The 17,359-nt window shown below is 39.6% G+C and overlaps 2 protein-coding genes across 2 annotated transcripts; one reads left to right on the forward strand and one right to left on the reverse strand.

Moving 5' to 3' along the window:
* Positions 1-172: 172 nt before the first annotated feature.
* Positions 173-17,298, reverse strand: LOC130405982 (extracellular calcium-sensing receptor-like). The gene is made up of 3 exons (XM_056611337.1): positions 17,254-17,298; positions 1,217-1,340; positions 173-1,135 (listed from the first exon to the last, which is right to left on the reverse strand). Exons 1-3 carry the CDS (start codon positions 17,272-17,274, stop codon positions 237-239), a joined length of 1,044 nt encoding a protein of 347 aa, XP_056467312.1. The 5' UTR covers positions 17,275-17,298; the 3' UTR covers positions 173-236.
* Positions 5,898-9,611, forward strand: LOC130405981 (extracellular calcium-sensing receptor-like). Its single transcript, XM_056611335.1, has 8 exons — positions 5,898-6,380; positions 6,531-6,617; positions 6,748-7,017; positions 7,259-7,471; positions 7,622-7,894; positions 8,096-8,323; positions 8,411-8,534; positions 8,683-9,611. The coding sequence occupies exons 1-8, from the start codon at positions 6,120-6,122 to the stop codon at positions 9,588-9,590; spliced, it is 2,364 nt and encodes a 787-aa protein (XP_056467310.1). The 5' UTR covers positions 5,898-6,119; the 3' UTR covers positions 9,591-9,611.
* Positions 17,299-17,359: the final 61 nt, after the last annotated feature.

Raw genomic sequence — 17,359 nt, forward strand, 5'->3', positions numbered from 1 at the left:
AATAAATCTTTATTTGAAATTGATGTATTCGTACAATACACTCAAAATCCAACTTACTTATGTTATCTATTAAACAATCGATGGCAGACGTAACTAAGTACAGAAATATGTCTATAATACCAAGAAGATCAAAATAAAAAAACGTTTTAGTTATATTATAAAGTTTGCATTCTTTCTTGATTAATTTCTTGATTGATTAACAAAAGCTTGTTAATTAATCAATGAAAATCAACCAGTTATTTTTTACCCATTACATTTTTCTTGGTGTTTTTCTCTGGTCTAAACAAAATGATAAAACATTTTGGAACAAATATACAGAATATCAACCCAAAACTAGAGGACAATATGGCAAAGATCTCGACAGCTACAGTGAACTTTCCAGGGGAACTGATATATGCTGGGATAAAAGCGATCCAAACAGCACAGAATATAAGCATACTAAATGTAATAAGCTTAGCTTCATTAAAATTGTCAGGTAGTTTTCGGGCCAGAACAGCTAAAACAAAACAAAATACAGCAAGGAGACCGATGTACCCAAGCACAGCCCAGAAACCGATCGCTGAGCCTAATGCACATTCTAGAATTATTTTCTCATTGTAGGTGGTCAGGTTTCTAATAGAGAAAGGAGGCCTAAGAACCAACCAAATAATGCATATCAAGACTTGAACAAATGTAAAAGATACTACAGTCATTCTCTGCTGTGTAGGGCCAAACCATTTAGCAATGTTGCTACCTGGCAGTGTGGCTTTAAATGCCATTAACACAACTATAGTCTTTCCCAGAACACAAGAAATACAGAGGACAAATGTTATCCCAAAGGCTGTGTGGCGAAGCATACAGGACCAGTCCGAGGGACGACCAATGAATGTAAGAGAACACAGGAAACACAAAGTCAAGGAGAAGAGCAAAAGAAAGCTCAGTTCAGAGTTGTTGGCCCTAACTATTGGAGTATACCTATGATGGAAGAAAACTATGGCTGTAACAATGGTTAAACATGCTCCTCCAACTGAAAATGATGTCAAGATGATTCCCAAAACCTCATGAAAAGAAAGAAACTCAACAGGCTTTGGAAGACATAAGGTCTTCTCCGCATTGGGCCAGAACTCCTTGTGACAAGACAAGCAGTCAGATGAATCTAAGAAAGAGAAATATATAATTAGGGAAGGTTTTGCAGTATGTCTATAGTTGACATTAGGATTAATACCATTGCTTATACCTGAAGTATTACTTATTCCTCCTTCAGCACATGGTACACAGTCATAGCAGCAAATTGGCTTCCCCTTCTGCAGAACCTTGCGTGTTCCTGGTGGACAGCTGTCACTGCATATGGATACAGGCACCTGAGGCACACATAAACATATAAATACCCATTGTCGGTTTTAAAAAAGTTAAAAGTAAAAAGGATTCAAAGTACACTTCTCCCTGCCTGTGTGCTACTGTCTGTCCAACGGATTTCCCTTTTTATAGTAAACTTCTGTCCAGGAGAAAGAGATTCATCGTAGTTTCCCACTGTTACAAACTCGAGATCCCCTTTTCTATTTTGTTGCCAGTTAATCAGCTCATAGAAGGCCACAGGGTCACCATTGTTATCAAATGAGACGTGGTAACCATTACGAGAGAAATTCACAATTTTCAACTGATCAAGGACCTATTCAGATGAACATAATAAACAAAACAATTATTTGTGAGTAAAGTGTGTATCAATGGTAAATGGTTTCATTTTCAATTATCAAGGTACGATATGAATGATAATGACCTGCATTGGCTCTATTTTGATAAATCGGTCACATTGTACTGTGGAGTTTATCTTCTTACACACAATATTGTGTACAGCGTGTGCTATTGCATAAACAGCTTTGTAAACCATGTTTGTGATTCTGAGCTGAGAAGTATCAGTGTATGGGTTTTGGAGCTTTTGTAGATCTTCAGTTCCATCACATACTTTTTCCACTAAGCCAGCTTCTAGAAACAGAAAAACGGGACAATGTGTTGTGACAATAAAAACAAAAAAAGACATTGAAAGTATTCTTCTTTCAATAGATAGAATAAGGTAGATTAGGTAGTATTAGGGCAACTATGTGTAAGATTCAATTTAAGATCAATAATGAAAATCAACCAGTTATTTTTTACCCATTACATTTTTCTTGATGTTTTTCTCTGGTCTAAACAAAATGATAAAACATTTTGGAACAAATATACAGAAAATCAACCCAAAACTAGAGGACAATATAGCAAAGATCTCGACAGCTACAGTGAACTTTCCAGGGGAACTGATATATGCTGGGATAAAAGCGATCAGAATATAAGCAGACTAAATGTAATAAGCTTAGCGGGACAATGTGTTGTCACAATAAAAACAAAAAAAGACATTGAAAGTATTCTTCTTTCAATAGATAGAATTAGGTAGTATTAGGGCAACTATGTGTAAGATTCAGGCCCTCCCAGTTAGTAGCCAACCAGAGTACCTTTTTTGGGTGATGTGAGTGTGAGGGGTTTGGGCAAGGGCTGGCCAGGATTTGCATTTTGTTGAATTCATCCATTATATGATGCGATTTTATGGATATAATTGATATCACTATAGATCAGCATTGAATACAAATGTTTCCAATTAATTTTAAGCTACGAGCCTGTTGAAATGTTACACATTAAAGCTTTAATAATGAAAAAAAACATAACGTTATTCTAATATTAGCTTTTACTCAATGTATTATTTGGTTTGCATTAATTATATATATAGAAATTAAGGATTCTGTTAGGAAGTCTATTTCTCACGTTTTTTTAGCTTGCAGTTGAATGCACCCTCCCAGAACTTGGTAAGCAAGTGGGAAGCAGCCACTTTAGCAGGAGAAAGATCCATAATGTATTCTCTAAAACCTGGTATGACAGATTGTGGAATAGCAAATCCGATGGCTCCTGCACAAATCCTGAAACTCTGAACTTCCGGATCGGTTACCCAGGCCTCACTGCCAATCCACTGGCGAGGAGGAGAGGGATTTCGAGTCAGCTCCTCCAGTAGAAACTTCAAATCACCTGTGGCTGTAAACAATACGACAACCATGGCTGTGGACCTGTAGAAATGTCATAATGTTTAAATTAAATTATAGCCCAACTCTTTTTTTCTATGCAACCTACATTTCACAAAGTCTTATGAACTTTACATTTGTCAAATTGACATTCACCTTAATATTCTGATTATATTAATAGTAAAAAATGTATAAACCTGCGGATAACGTCGGCAACTTGTTGAATTTTGCTTGCTGGATCATTTCGATTGAATGATTCAGAGTATTCCACACATATACCCTCTTTGTGCGCTGCTCGTAGGAAGGACGCCATACCATTGTTGCCATAGTCTGAGTTAGAGTGGACAGTTCCAATCCAAGTCCAACCAAAATATTTCACAAGCTTTGCAAGGGCATCGGCCTGGAACTGGTCACTCGGGATGGTTCGAAAAAATGTTGGGAATTGAGTCTTTTCAGACAAACAAGCGCATGTAGCAAAGTGACTGACCTAAGAAAAAGCAATAAACATTACACATGATTCGTTTTTACTCTAGGCCCTGAAATAAAGATTACATAATTCTGCAGAATAAAAATATATAGCCTACTAAGGGGATGTCAAATGGCGCGACAATGCGTGAAATGCTGATGCACTGTGTGGATCCAGAATCACCAATAATAGCCAGCACGCTTCCAGTTTGTGAACACACTTCACTGTTGTCAGACAACAGCTGAGGGGGATTGGTAAACTGGAATGCCACCTGGACCGTCAATGGAACTGAGGCACAAGTGTCATGGATTTGGTAACCGAGTGTAATGCCCGGCAGAATGCCAGAGCTTTTGTTAATCTCGTCAATGGCAAAGGCCATAGCCCGAGAAATGCGCAGTTCTCGGGTATCCATGCTGCAGACAGACACATACAAATTGAACAGCTAATGTTATATAATTTAATTAATTCAAACTAACTGCACTGAATAAATTGTGCTTTGTATGGTTAATAATATCTATAATCAAAATGTATATATCAGCAATACAATTTTCTTGATCACAGGTCTTTGTCCTCTAACTCACCTCCCTGTACATTCTATGGGCTCTGGTAGGCTGGTGTAGTTATGCTTCACTGTTTTCATGTAGTAATGTATCGAAAAGGCACCTCCTATTAGATAGTCACCGTCCAGTGTGAATACAGGGGGTTGAGGAGTGCCTCGAAGCATACATTTAACAGAATTAGTAGAATTCCCTGTATCAGAAAAATCCCCTATCCCAACCTTACCACCATTCTCAGGTCCTGTAGTGCCAGTTCTCTGTAGATGGCCAACTGCAGACTCATGCAAGGCAAGAGCAAGCCAGAGCACAACCAAACCCAGAAAAGGGGTTGGCCCAGAAGTAATGGTAAAACTGGTCATTCTTAGAATGACCCAATATGTGTTGTGGATCAGGCAGCTCTTCGGTTTAGTTTATATAGACTTTCTAATAGATGCTGTGCCTCTCTTAGAGTATATACGTCATTTAATGCTTCAGTGCTTATTTGTTCACCGTCTTGAAATCCTCCTTATTATTGTATTAGTATTCTCCACTTCCAATCGCAAGCAACCAGTCTGGTTAAGAAAAATTATGTGCATTTCAACAAACAAAACCAAGACGCAAGAAAATTCATTATTATTACTATTGAGGAGATTACAGGGACGTTGTTTGTCCAATATATTTGCTCAGGGCCGTTTTAGAGTAGTATTTACATAAACCAGGTTGCTTACATCTAGGTGGATGAAGAAAAATCAAGGAAACCAGTTTCTCCTTATTTCCTAGTTTAAAAAAATGATATGTCTGCTGCTTACGTTTAAAAGTAGAAAAGGTCAAACCGTGTTCAAATTATTATCGTTATAACTGATAACAATATAAACCTGGTTTATTTTAGAGAATTGCTAAGTGAATAGGGTTTAACATTGTTTTTACCCTTCATTGTTGTTTTGCCTATTACCTATCAAGGTAGATTGCATAAATAAATATAAACAAGATAGGGCTGTATATCTTGCTGGATAAGAAAGGAGGAATAAAAGGGCAAAGGTCATGACCAGGCTAACCACGAACATAGGAATACAGAGCAAAATAAATTACACCACCATTAAATCTGTAATACACCCATCTAGTGGGAATATCTCTGGATACATGTTGATGACCATCCACCAAGTATGTGCAGTTTAAAAATAATATGTTTGAGATGGAAATGTTTAATCAGGAGGCAATACAGGAAATGAATGAGTGCACATGGATACTGAAATACTGGAGCCGTCTAACCCCCTGTACAGCCTATTATCACATACATAGATCCACACCCTGTTAGTTACTTGCTTGGTGCACAATAACAAGAGCTGAACATGTTAGCCGAAAAGGGACTACACATAATCAGTGTGATACTACCATCTAGTGGTCATTGCTTGAATGACGGGTTTCTGACTTCAGTTCAAAAACAATTCAAAGTGAATTTATTTCATAATACAAATTGAAGCAACTAAATTTCACAAAGCCTCTAATATTTAAATATTTTATCTTGTGACTATGTTGAATGGCACTGGTATAATGCAATTCAAGCTCCACCCCTAAAATGTCTGTCCAGTCGTGATAGGAGATGGGTATGATATTAAATAATGACGTCAAATCGCAAAGGGGTTACACCGTTTATAAAATCAAGTGTTTGGGAAAAAAACATTAGAAGAGGTGGGGAGCATATTAGAGGGCAGTTATGAGAGCCCATAAGGAATCACACTTGCTTATATGTGTATTTTTATTTTTGTTCTCTTTCTCTTCCCAAATGTCTTCAACAGGTCCCTTTTCTTGCATATTACAGAGACAATTTCATCTGAATGGAATGCACAAGTTTGGTGATGTTATTCTGGGAGGGTTATTTGGAATCAACTTTTACACAACATTTTCTGAACTATCCTTTACTTCAGAACCAAAGGACCCCATCTGCAATGGGTGATTGCTTTGATGAAGATATATTCTGAAAAAAAATTGACGCACTCATAATTATACAATAATAATTACACAATAATTATTGTTATCTTGTTAACTTGTCTATTTTACAGCTTTGATGTTCTAGGGTTCAGACAGGCCCAGACCATGGCCTTTGCTGTTGATGAAATTAACAGAAACTCCAAACTGCTACCTAATATATCATTGGGATACAGTCTATATGATAGCTGTGTCAAACTAGGGATCTCATTCCGTGCAGCTCTGTCTATGACCAGTGGCAGAGGAGAGCCCTTGCAATTAAATGAGAGCTGTTTCGGGAAGCCTCCTTTGCTAGGAATTGTGGGAGATTCCTCCTCGACACGTACTATTGCCATTTCTAGCATCGTAAGCTTGTACAATCTACCTTTGGTAGGTTTCTAACCATTACAAATAGACATGGCTACTGTAAAAAAAATAAAAATAAGAATCTGGTCAAATTAATCCTTATTAGTATGGTGCATGAGTTGCAATAACAAAAAGATGCAGATATACAATGCTAATCATCTTTGCCTTCGACAGGTGAGTTATTTTGCCACATGTTCCTGTTTGAGTGACAGGAAGCGTTTCCCATCATTCTTTAGAACTATTCCAAGTGATGCATTTCAGGTAAAGCGATTCCATTAAAACAATAACAATATCATCGTCATGCATAAGTCAAGAACCCTGTTCATATTTTAATTAGAAACATGCAGGAATATGTTACATAATCCGTTTCAGATTGTTTTTGTCCAACCAGGTGCGAGCTATGCTCCAGATTCTGAGGCGGTTTGGCTGGACCTGGGTTGGAATGTTGATCAGTGATGATGACTATGGCCTCCACGCTGCCCGATACTTACAGTCAGACATGGCACAGTCTGGCAGAGGCTGTCTGGCTTATCTGGAGACTCTGCCAAGGAAGAATTACCGAACTGAATACGAAAGGATAGTTGGGATTATGCGGAAATCTACCAGCCGTGTGGTTATAGTCTTTGCACATGAGACCCACATGCTTAATCTTATGCAAGAGGTTAGGGTTTAAGATATTCCAAAATGTGATTTTGCTTAAGTAATTTGTAAGATCAAGCCCAAAGTTAATTTGGGCTCATGGCATTATGAAGTAGTGATACAATTGATTAAGGAATGACACAATGTGGAAGCCTATTTGGATATTTTTTACTGTTATCCTATTCAGATATATTACAGTAAAAAAGCATGAAATATATTCATTCTTTTGATTGACGTTTTGAATTACACACTTGACTCCTCAGGTGGTAAAGCAGAATGTTACAGGCCTGCAGTGGATCGCCAGCGAAGCATGGACTGCAGCCACTGTGTTACAGACCCCAAGCTATATGCCCTTTCTTGCAGGAGCTCTTGGCATTGCCATCCGCCGGGGGGAGATACCAGGACTAAGGGATTTCCTACTGAGAATACACCCTGACAATGAAACACTCAACAGCCAGGACAACAATTTAGTGCGGGTTTCCTCTTACAGACTGATTCAGAATCTCAAGTTTTACACACTGCCTTTAATATATCTCGTAGGAATACTCTTATGTATTCTACGAGAATCTTATATGTGATCTAAATGCCATTTATGTTTGATTCGATTCCCCATTTATTAGGTGAAGCAGTTTTGGGAGAATATATTTCATTGTAGGTTTGTATCTGCTGGAATGGAGGTGGAAAACCCGACACAGGAAAGACAATGTACAGGGAATGAGGATCTAAGGAATATAAAAGATGAATTCTTTGATATGTCTAACCTCAGGCCGGAGTATAATGTGTACAAGGCAGTATATGCCCTTGCACATGCCCTACAGGACATGCTGCAATGTGTCCCAGGGAATGGTCCATTCAAAGATCAAAGCTGTGCCAGTTTACAAAGTCTAGAAGCATGGCAGGTCAGAGTTCCGCTTCAACTTTCATTAAACATAACATTAGTACATTTTTGAAAGATTAAATCATCTTTAATAAATGTTACTTTAGAAAAAAGTTATTTCCAGACATTGAAAGATTAAGAAGTCAATTATATACCATGGTTTCCAGTTTGAAAAGAGTATGATTATTCTCTGTGTATCACCCTTTGTTCTCTTACCTCATAGCTTGTACATTACTTGCAAATGGTGAATTTCACTACACAATTTGGTGATCATGTGTCATTTAATGAAAATGGGGATGCTTTACCAATCTATGATGTGATGAACTGGATGTGGCTTCCAGAGAGAGTCACACAGGTTCAAAATGTAGGAGAAATCAAAGAATTGGCATCGAAAGTCGATGATCTCATCCTTCATGAAGACAAAATCTTTTGGAATTTTGAATCTAAAAAGGTTTGCTTACATTTGGTCAGATAATTATGCTATCTCCGTCATATTACTATGAAATAGTAATAATGCAATAAACTTATCTCCCCTTAGCCACCCAAATCGGTTTGTAGTGACAGCTGTCCCCCTGGCACCCGCATGGCCAGAAAGAAGGGTGAACCCGTCTGCTGCTTCGACTGCATCCCTTGTTCAGCAGGAAAAATTAGTAATGAGACAGGTTTGTTTTCAATACATTGCATGCATATTGTAGATATCTATATATCTATCGAGAGACACAAACACAGAGATCGACAGAAAGTGACAGACAGAGACGGATATATTATTACGCAATATATACCTGATAGAACCTTGCTATTGTTTGTCAGATTCAACAGAATGTACCAGCTGTCCAGAGGATTTTTGGTCCAACTCAAAACGTGATCACTGTGTTCCCAAAAGAATGGAATTTCTTTCCTACTTGGAACCACTGGGCATCTCCTTGACCACTGCTTCATTATCTGGTGCACTTTTATGCACTGTTGTTATTGGAGTCTTCACCTATCATCGTACCACCCCAGTGGTTAGGGCCAACAACTCAGAGCTCAGCTACCTCATTCTGCTGTCACTCAAACTGTGCTTCTTGTGCTCATTACTTTTCATTGGTCAGCCAAGGCTGTGGACTTGTCAGTGGAGGCATGCAGCATTTGGGATCAGCTTTGTTCTATGCGTCTCATGTATCCTGGTGAAGACCATGGTAGTTCTGGCGGTATTCAAGGCCTCCAAACCAGGAGGTGGCGGTAGTCTAAAGTGGTTTGGGGCAATGCAACAGAGGGGGACAATTGTATTTCTGACCTTAATCCAAGCAGCAATTTGTACAACCTGGCTTGTGTCTTCCTCACCTACTCCTCATAAAAACACACAATATCATAGTGACAAGATAATTGTTGAGTGTCTTGTAGGGTCCACAATTGGATTCGGATTATTGCTAGGATATATTGGCTTACTGGCTATTCTCAGCTTCTTGCTTGCATTCTTGGCACGGAATCTACCAGATAACTTCAATGAGGCCAAGTTTATCACCTTCAGCATGCTTGTCTTCTGTGCTGTTTGGATAGCCTTTATCCCAGCCTATATTAACTCCCCTGGAAAATATGCAGATGCTGTAGAGGTATTTGCCATTCTCGCTTCTAGTTTTGGGCTGTTGGCGGCACTGTTTTGTCCAAAGTGTTATATCATTTTGCTTAAACCTGAGAAAAATACCAAAAAAGCTATTATGGGTAGAGGTAAAAACTAAATCATACAATAAACTTTTTTCAAAGAGCCCGGACATTATAACGCAATTGGTTAAGCACACCAATGAAGTTATGATGACAGGTTATTAAGGACTGATTGCAACTTTTCTGAATCAGGCCATCTTAAAAGCACCAGCGATGTGACCAGGGCTAAATTCCCATTTGATTGTTCTCCAAATTGCTGAAAATGTAAGCATTAAATTCAACTGCCCTAATTTGGCAACTTACTTTGTATTTTGGTCACCCTAGGCTTGTTTAAGGATCTCAGGTTTAATGTATGCTGTATATTACTAATGATATATTAGGACTGCAGATACTGTAGTGTTTGATAAAACCATGACAGAACTGTGGATCATACGATAGCCATGCGGTGTGTCCTCTTGTTTTTAAAGAAAATGTTGAAATACTTCACTAAAAAGATGTAACTGATGAGCACAACGCCTTTTTACTTACAGAAAACAGTTTAGCATAATATAGATAAAAAGGTATATAGGTAACTGCATTTCAACCACCTAAGAAGCAATGCCCTAGTAGCAACCATAGTGCCATAGAGCTGGTTTGGCCTCGGATTAGAGTGGAGCAAGGCAGTGAGCATTTGAAAAAAGAAGATGCATTTTATGATTCAATAGATGGATAGGAAAACCGGACCCAATATCCATCCTAGTCAACTTTAACCTTCAGGCCATTGTCATTATATGGCAATGAGGTGACACATTTACACAAATGTCTACTGTACCTCACAATGTTAATTCAGGTCAACCCATTGACTGTATGGGTCCAACTAAATATTAAATATAGAAGAAATGCTAGATCTGCAAGAACTTTCCTTTTGTTAGTCATACTTATCCATTCATTTATTAAATCCGCTACTCAAAACTTTAACAGAACTGAGTATGTTGTTTTTTCAAACTATGGTCGTACAGCACTTCCCCACCCTCTGCTGGACCTAAAGAGTTCAAACACAACATGCCACTATCATGTTCAGACACATTGGCTCCTCCCCATCTAGACAGCCGTTAATTGTGTATTTCACCTCTGGTCTTACATGAATGGATTACATTTGAGTTATAGACAGGTTGAGACAAACCGCACACTCTTGTTCAGATGCCAAATAATATTTTAGTGAACAACGTTTCGGCCTGAGGCCTTTTTCAAGTTTCACACCCAAACAGTGAAAGAACACACCTTTTATGGTGGACCCTGGTTGTTGATTGGTCTGAAACAACCTGTAATCAATTAGCGCCATGATTTGGTTTCCATTCATCTATACATACAATATACACAATATAACAACAGTCCAACATGATAATTCAAGTATCTTCTAATGTCAATAATTCATTTAAATGGATTAAGTCAGGTAAAAAACATTACAAGTAGGTTAGATTCTTAACAATAATTCATTCATGTGGAATAAGTTGGGTAAACGACAAGATGGTATTCTGTAATGAGTAAGGGTGTTCATCAGTAATTCAACACATTACAATTGTGTTCCTAACAATAACATACATGCACCCATACATACATACATACATACATACATACATACATACATACATACATACATACATACATACATACATACATACATACATACATAAAGTGCAGTTATGTGCTGTCAAGTGCATTTATAAAGTGCATTCAAGTGCATATAAAGTGCAGTCAAGTGCGGTCAACAACCAGGGGATATTCACCAAAATCACTTAAGCCAAAGAACAATGTATGAAAATACCCAAAGAAGTTTATATATTGAAAGGATAATGTACAAGCATATTAGAAGTGACAAGATACATTACTTGTGGTATATCAGGCCACTAGAGGCCGTCATAGACAGTGCAATCTTGTCCAACTAACTAACTGATGATCAAGAGTGGGGCCAGGACCCGTAGAAGTAACAGTTTTGCATATTTAATAATCAGAGAAAACATTTCAATTCAAAATCCATCTTTAGACCAAAAGGAGTAATTTTATTTTTTTATTTAACCTTTATTTTTCCAGATAAAACATTAAGAACAGTTTCTTATTTACAATATTGATCTGGTCCAAGAGGCCCCACCAGGAATAAAAGGTACAAATAACAAAAACACAAGCATGACTAATTTAGTAAGGGTCTTTAGAGAATGAATATAAAAGTTTGTTTTTACATTTGAGTTATAACAGAGTAAAGTATCGAAGAAAAAGTGCGGGTACTGGTAGCGAATGTGAACGGTACCCAACCCTGCTAACCCATGACATAGCTCAATTTACTTTATTGAGGAATGCATAAACTATAGTTGAAGCAGCAATAACAAAAATAAATCGTGCATACCCATGAATAGCCCCAAATATGAATAACCTCAAAACATAGCATTGGAAGATTTCAGGATTGAAATAACTGAAAAATCGACCTCTACATTAAGTTAATGACTAGTTAATGTCATTAACTAGTCAGATCTATAAAGGAAATGAAGGCGCTCAGATTAGCATGGTGATGGTGACCCTTTGATCCCCAGCTTCCCCAGCCTTTGGTGCTGGTACCATCGTACAGGTAATTCTTAATTTAGCCTTGCCAAACACAAAAGCATCCATTTAAAAAAATGTATCACAGCAGCATACACATTAAGACATAAAGTACACGATAAAGAAGGTACTTTTAAGTCTTACTGTTCTTTAATCTGAACTACTGCAACATGCGAGACCTGGGTAATTATTTTAGCTGTTTCTTGTTTTCAGATTGGTACTAACTGACCAGAATATCGTTTCCAAAATGTATTCGGTAGGATGTCTTTAGGCAATAAATAAATCACTGCTCCGCTATTTCGATTTTACACAAGGTGTTAATAGTACCAAAGAACATTAGCAGTACAGATAGTTACTAGTAAGAATAATACAATTATACTTAGCCATATTCAGGTGCTGGCTGTTTGAAATATATGGACCCATACAGCATTCAGCAAAATAGAAATGCCAAATCCCTCCACTGTAAAAGTAGTTTTTATTATTACTAAAATGATTAGAGCACTATACAACTGTATTAGTAATACAGAAACATGAGTAATACAGTATTACTCATGTTTCTCACCAAGAACTCAATTTACCGTTTCTCTATGTTACATTTGAACGTTGTCGTTTTACTGAGCCAACCTCAACACATCATAACGCAGAACATCTGAAACTTTATTTACTTTTTAAAATAACTAGCTTGTATGTTGCCGATACAACACAGATTTCATAATTGGATTATTATTTTTAACTGACGCGACTAGCGAAAATGTCTGTTTGTGCGATTACCGCTAGTACTTTGAGTGGATGATTAAGACGGGCCCGTCTGGGGTGCGACAGGAGAAGGAGGAGACAGGAGTCTTTTCGACTCGGAGACAGTCGAAGCTACTGCAATTGGCCTTTATTTTATGCACAATGCTATTGTGCTTGGCCATTGAGGTTGTGTTCCCCCCTTTACAATAAATGCTTTTCACCCTTTGCCCGTTCAGCCATCCTCGCGAGCAAAGTTAACTGCCAGACTTCACTTGTTTTACTTGTAACACCTGTTTGCTTACAATTCCATTCAAAAACATTGGTGGACAAGCTGCAGTGATTGGATTGATTTGACTTAAATGCCGTGAGGCAACTCGAGGGACACAATATTACGTTACAGGACCTACCGGCCCAAAAAATGGGGGGGGGGGACTCGATAGTGTTATCGATAACAGTAAGACTCTGTAAGGTTGCTGCGTTAGCATTAGCGAATCCGAATCCGAATCGGACGCTCCCCGGAAATTATCATGGCGGCGGCCTTAGTAGGGAGCACCGCTCCGTTCGACAGTGAGACGCAGACGTGGGAAGAATATTGTGAGGTTCTCCACCATTTTTTTTAAGCTAATGAAATCACAGATGCAATTCGGCAGAAAGCTATATTGCTCAGTTCAGTGGGAAGTCAGACATACAACTTCGTGAGGATTCTTGTGTGTCCCGCCAAGCCCGGAGATAAGGCGTTTGCCGAACTGGTCAAGATTTTAAAGGAACAGTTCAACCCCAAACCCAGCGAGATTGTGCAGCGGTTCAAGTTCAATTCCAGACATAGGAAGCTTGAGGAAACAGTAATGGAATACATCGCTGTGCTAAGGAAGTTAGCACTGGATTGCAACTATGGAGACAAGTCGTCGGAGATGCTACGCGACAGACTGGTTTGTGGGATCGGAGATGATTGCATTCAGCGCAGACTGTTGTCAGAGCCGGATTTGACCTTTGAGAAAGCACTGCAGCTGGCACAAGCCATTGAGACACCCACAAGGATGTAAAGGAGATACAGTCTCTGGAGTCTACAACCTACCTACCTATAATATTCGAATACTCGTTCGGAAAATTAGTATTCGAAGCTTAAATCAGTATTCAGAGTTTTGTTTTGTTTTTTTCACGTACGTGACGTTACCAGAGCGAGGGGGGCAAACTATAAGCATCAGCGACACCAAGCAGAGAAGCGGGAGAGGTGGAGGAAGAATAGATATCTTGTTTCCCTTTACTTTATAACACAACATTAGCGGGATCTCTGGAGGAAAAGTAATACTTAGCGAAATGCTAACCTTAGCTTAGTTGTGTGTTTACGTTCGCTTTACAGCGCCGCGCCAATCAACTGTGACTGGCTTGCTGCAGAGCGTGAGCGTTTTGGGAATACCCGGTCAATATAATGGATATAATATGGACACATAAGACAATCAATATTCGGCATTTGTTATGGATTTATTGTACAAATTCCCTGAAAAGATGCACGTTCCAGGATGAATTGAAAAGCTCCCGTAAGGGCTGAGATGGCAGAGGACAGCTGATTTGGAACAGAGCAACAGCTGTTCGCTTTCACGGGGAAAAACTAAGGAATTTCAACCTACTTAGGCCTACTAATTAACGTTCAAAAGCTATTAAATCTTCAACAAAATATGCGGATACTGTCAATATTCGAGTATTCGAATATTCGCTCAGAAAAACCAACGAGTATTCGAAGCCTGAAAAATGGCACTCGGGCCAGCCCTATACAGCATAAACAGCTAGTAGAGAACTTACCATTGGTAGTGGTGGCAGGTTCAAGCCCTAGTCTAGTAGGCAGGTACTGGATTAGGAGGTCAGGTTTACAGTGGAGACCAGAACCACAGATCCACCATGTTCGGACAGAGACCCCAAAGATGGCACAGCGGAGAACAGAGCCACAGATACTCCAGGTTAAAAAAATCACTTCCTCACTCATGAACACACACTTGGTCCTCTTGAGCCTTAGACCGGCCTCCTGTAGCCGTTTCAGCACCATGGTCAGAGTCTGCAGGTGCTCTTTTCTCGTCTTTTCCCGTAAGCAGGAAGTCATCCAGGAAGATGGCCACACGAGGGATGCCCTGCAGCAGTCCCTCCATGGTATGTTGGAAAATAACCGGACATGATGAAACGCCAAAAGGTAGCACTCTGTATGTGAACAAGCCTTTGTGTGTATTTATAGTTACATACTTTTTTGCATCCTCATCCAATGGAATCTAGCCCACTGAGAGCCTACGAATATTAGTGTATAAAGAAGGAAAACATTACAGCTATGCAGACGCTCTCAGCCGCCTTCCTTTGCCAGATACAGCTAAAGTGGAGACGTCGGAAGAGAGGGTTCTCATGCTGGAGAGCTCTGACATCACACTTGTGACAGCTGATCAAGTGAGAGCATGAACAGACAAAGATCCAGTACTATCGAGAGTGCGAGAAATGGTTCACAACGGCTGGTCAGCAAAAAAGAAAAAGGGGAGGAGTTTGCCCCTTATGAGGTGAGGAAACTTGAACTTAGTATTCAAAATGGCTGTGTGATGTGGGGGTCGAGAGTGTTTGTGCCAAAAACCAGGCCAAGGAAGTGCCATGAGACAACTTCATCAATGCCACCCCGGAGTCTCAAGGATGAAAGCATTGGCTAGGATTTACGTATGGTGGCTGAGGCTTGACAAAGAGGTGGAGGATATGGTAAAGGCCTGTACAACATGTCAGGAGAATCGCAACGTCCCGGCACCAGCTCCGTTACGCCCCTGGGATTGGCCTGATAAGCCCTGGAGTCGTACTCACGTGGATTATGCCGGAAAGTTTTTTGTGCTCATAGATGCACATTCAAAATGGATGGACGTATATCCAGTGAACTCTGCCACTTCAGCCACCACAATTGAGTGCCTGCGTACCAGTTTCAGTAACCACAGACTGCCTTAGTTGTTGGTGTCTGATAATGGCACTTGTTTCATCAGCACAGAGTTCAACGTGTTTCTAAGTAAAAATGGAATCCGTCATGTGACCTCTGCACCCTACCATGCCTCCAGTAACGGGTTAGCAGAGAGAGGGGTACAAACATTTAAGAGAACGATGAACATTTTTCCAGAAGGCACGCTGACAGCTAAAGTAGCCAGAGTGTTATTCAGCTACAGAGTGACCCCTCACACTACAACAGGCCTTTCACCAGCAGAGCTGCTTCTCGGGAGGAAGCTACGTTGCCCTTTGGATTCAATCCACCCAGACCTAAACAATAGAGTGCAGAAAATTCAGTGCTGACCCAGAACTTCAGTTTTGGGCCCAAGTGGATTCCAGGAATCATTGAGTCAGTGACGGGACCAGTGTCATATAAGGTGGTGCTGGGTGATGAGAGGATAGTGAGGAGACATGTGGATAAGATTCATGCTCACCACCAGAGACCAGAAAGAGGCAATGCAAAACAACAGACTGTTTCAACTCAGTCCAACAAAAGAGACGAAGCATGGCTGGGTGCTGAGGAGGCTGTGCTCAGTGGTGACCATTTGGAAGAGCCAGCAGCAACAGAAGCTGTAGGAAGTTCAGACCAAAGAGCTGTGCAAACCAAACTCCGGTGAAGAGACTGGCCAAAAGGGAAACTAAGTTGCCCAGTCATCTTAGAGACTTCCAGTTGAACTAAGAGAAAGAGACTCATTGATAAGTGGGTCTTAATATGGACACCAAATCAAACAAGAAAAGAAACTGATGTGTTTGTATTGTTAGAATGTTCCTTAAAAAAAAAAAAAGGGTATATCGTTTTTTGTGTATAATCTGTTTAAGGAGGGAGGGATGTGATAACTGGAAAGAGTAATTAAAACATGTTAATCCGGTGGTTCACTAGGTGGCAGCAACTCTCTGTTGTTACGTTTTAGTTAGCCTATAGTAAAGCGCAGAACAAGTTCAGTCAGGGATGTGCAGTGGTTTGCCATGTTAAGTTAAGCTGCACACTGTGTTCGTCAGGAACGAAATAAAGCTCCTTCAATGTGCAATAAGAAGCCTCCCGTGAGTAACTACAGGTAGCAACTGCCGAGCTGTGCCGAGCTCAATCCCTGAGGAAAAGAGAGCCAAAGAAATCACCCTGGATCAAGAACACTTACCAGTAGAAAGAGCATTGGGAGTGCAATGGAACGTGGAGGAGGATACATAAAGGTTTCAAGTGAACATAAAAAACCAAACATCCACAAGATAGGGCTGCACAATTAATCAAATATTTAGAACTTCTTACCAAAACAAAGTAATACAATTACCTAATTAAAATAGAACTACTAATTTACTAATCCCAGGCACCAACAAAAAGCCTTACTATTCAGATTAACCCTCTCCCAACATGTCAATTCAACCATCCATGAAGCCAACAAACATGAACAGGCCCAAACATGATAATGGAAAATGGTGACTTACAGTTCGCAGTTTCTTCTTCATAGCCCAATTGTGTGACTCACAGAATCCAAGTTTCTTCTTGAGGTTGACCTACGGAGGGTGCAACAAGCAAGATTAGTTTTGGAGC

The sequence above is a fragment of the Gadus chalcogrammus genome, chromosome 16 (assembly GCF_026213295.1).
Source record: "Gadus chalcogrammus isolate NIFS_2021 chromosome 16, NIFS_Gcha_1.0, whole genome shotgun sequence".
In the NCBI taxonomy this organism is placed as follows: Eukaryota; Metazoa; Chordata; class Actinopteri; order Gadiformes; family Gadidae; genus Gadus; species Gadus chalcogrammus.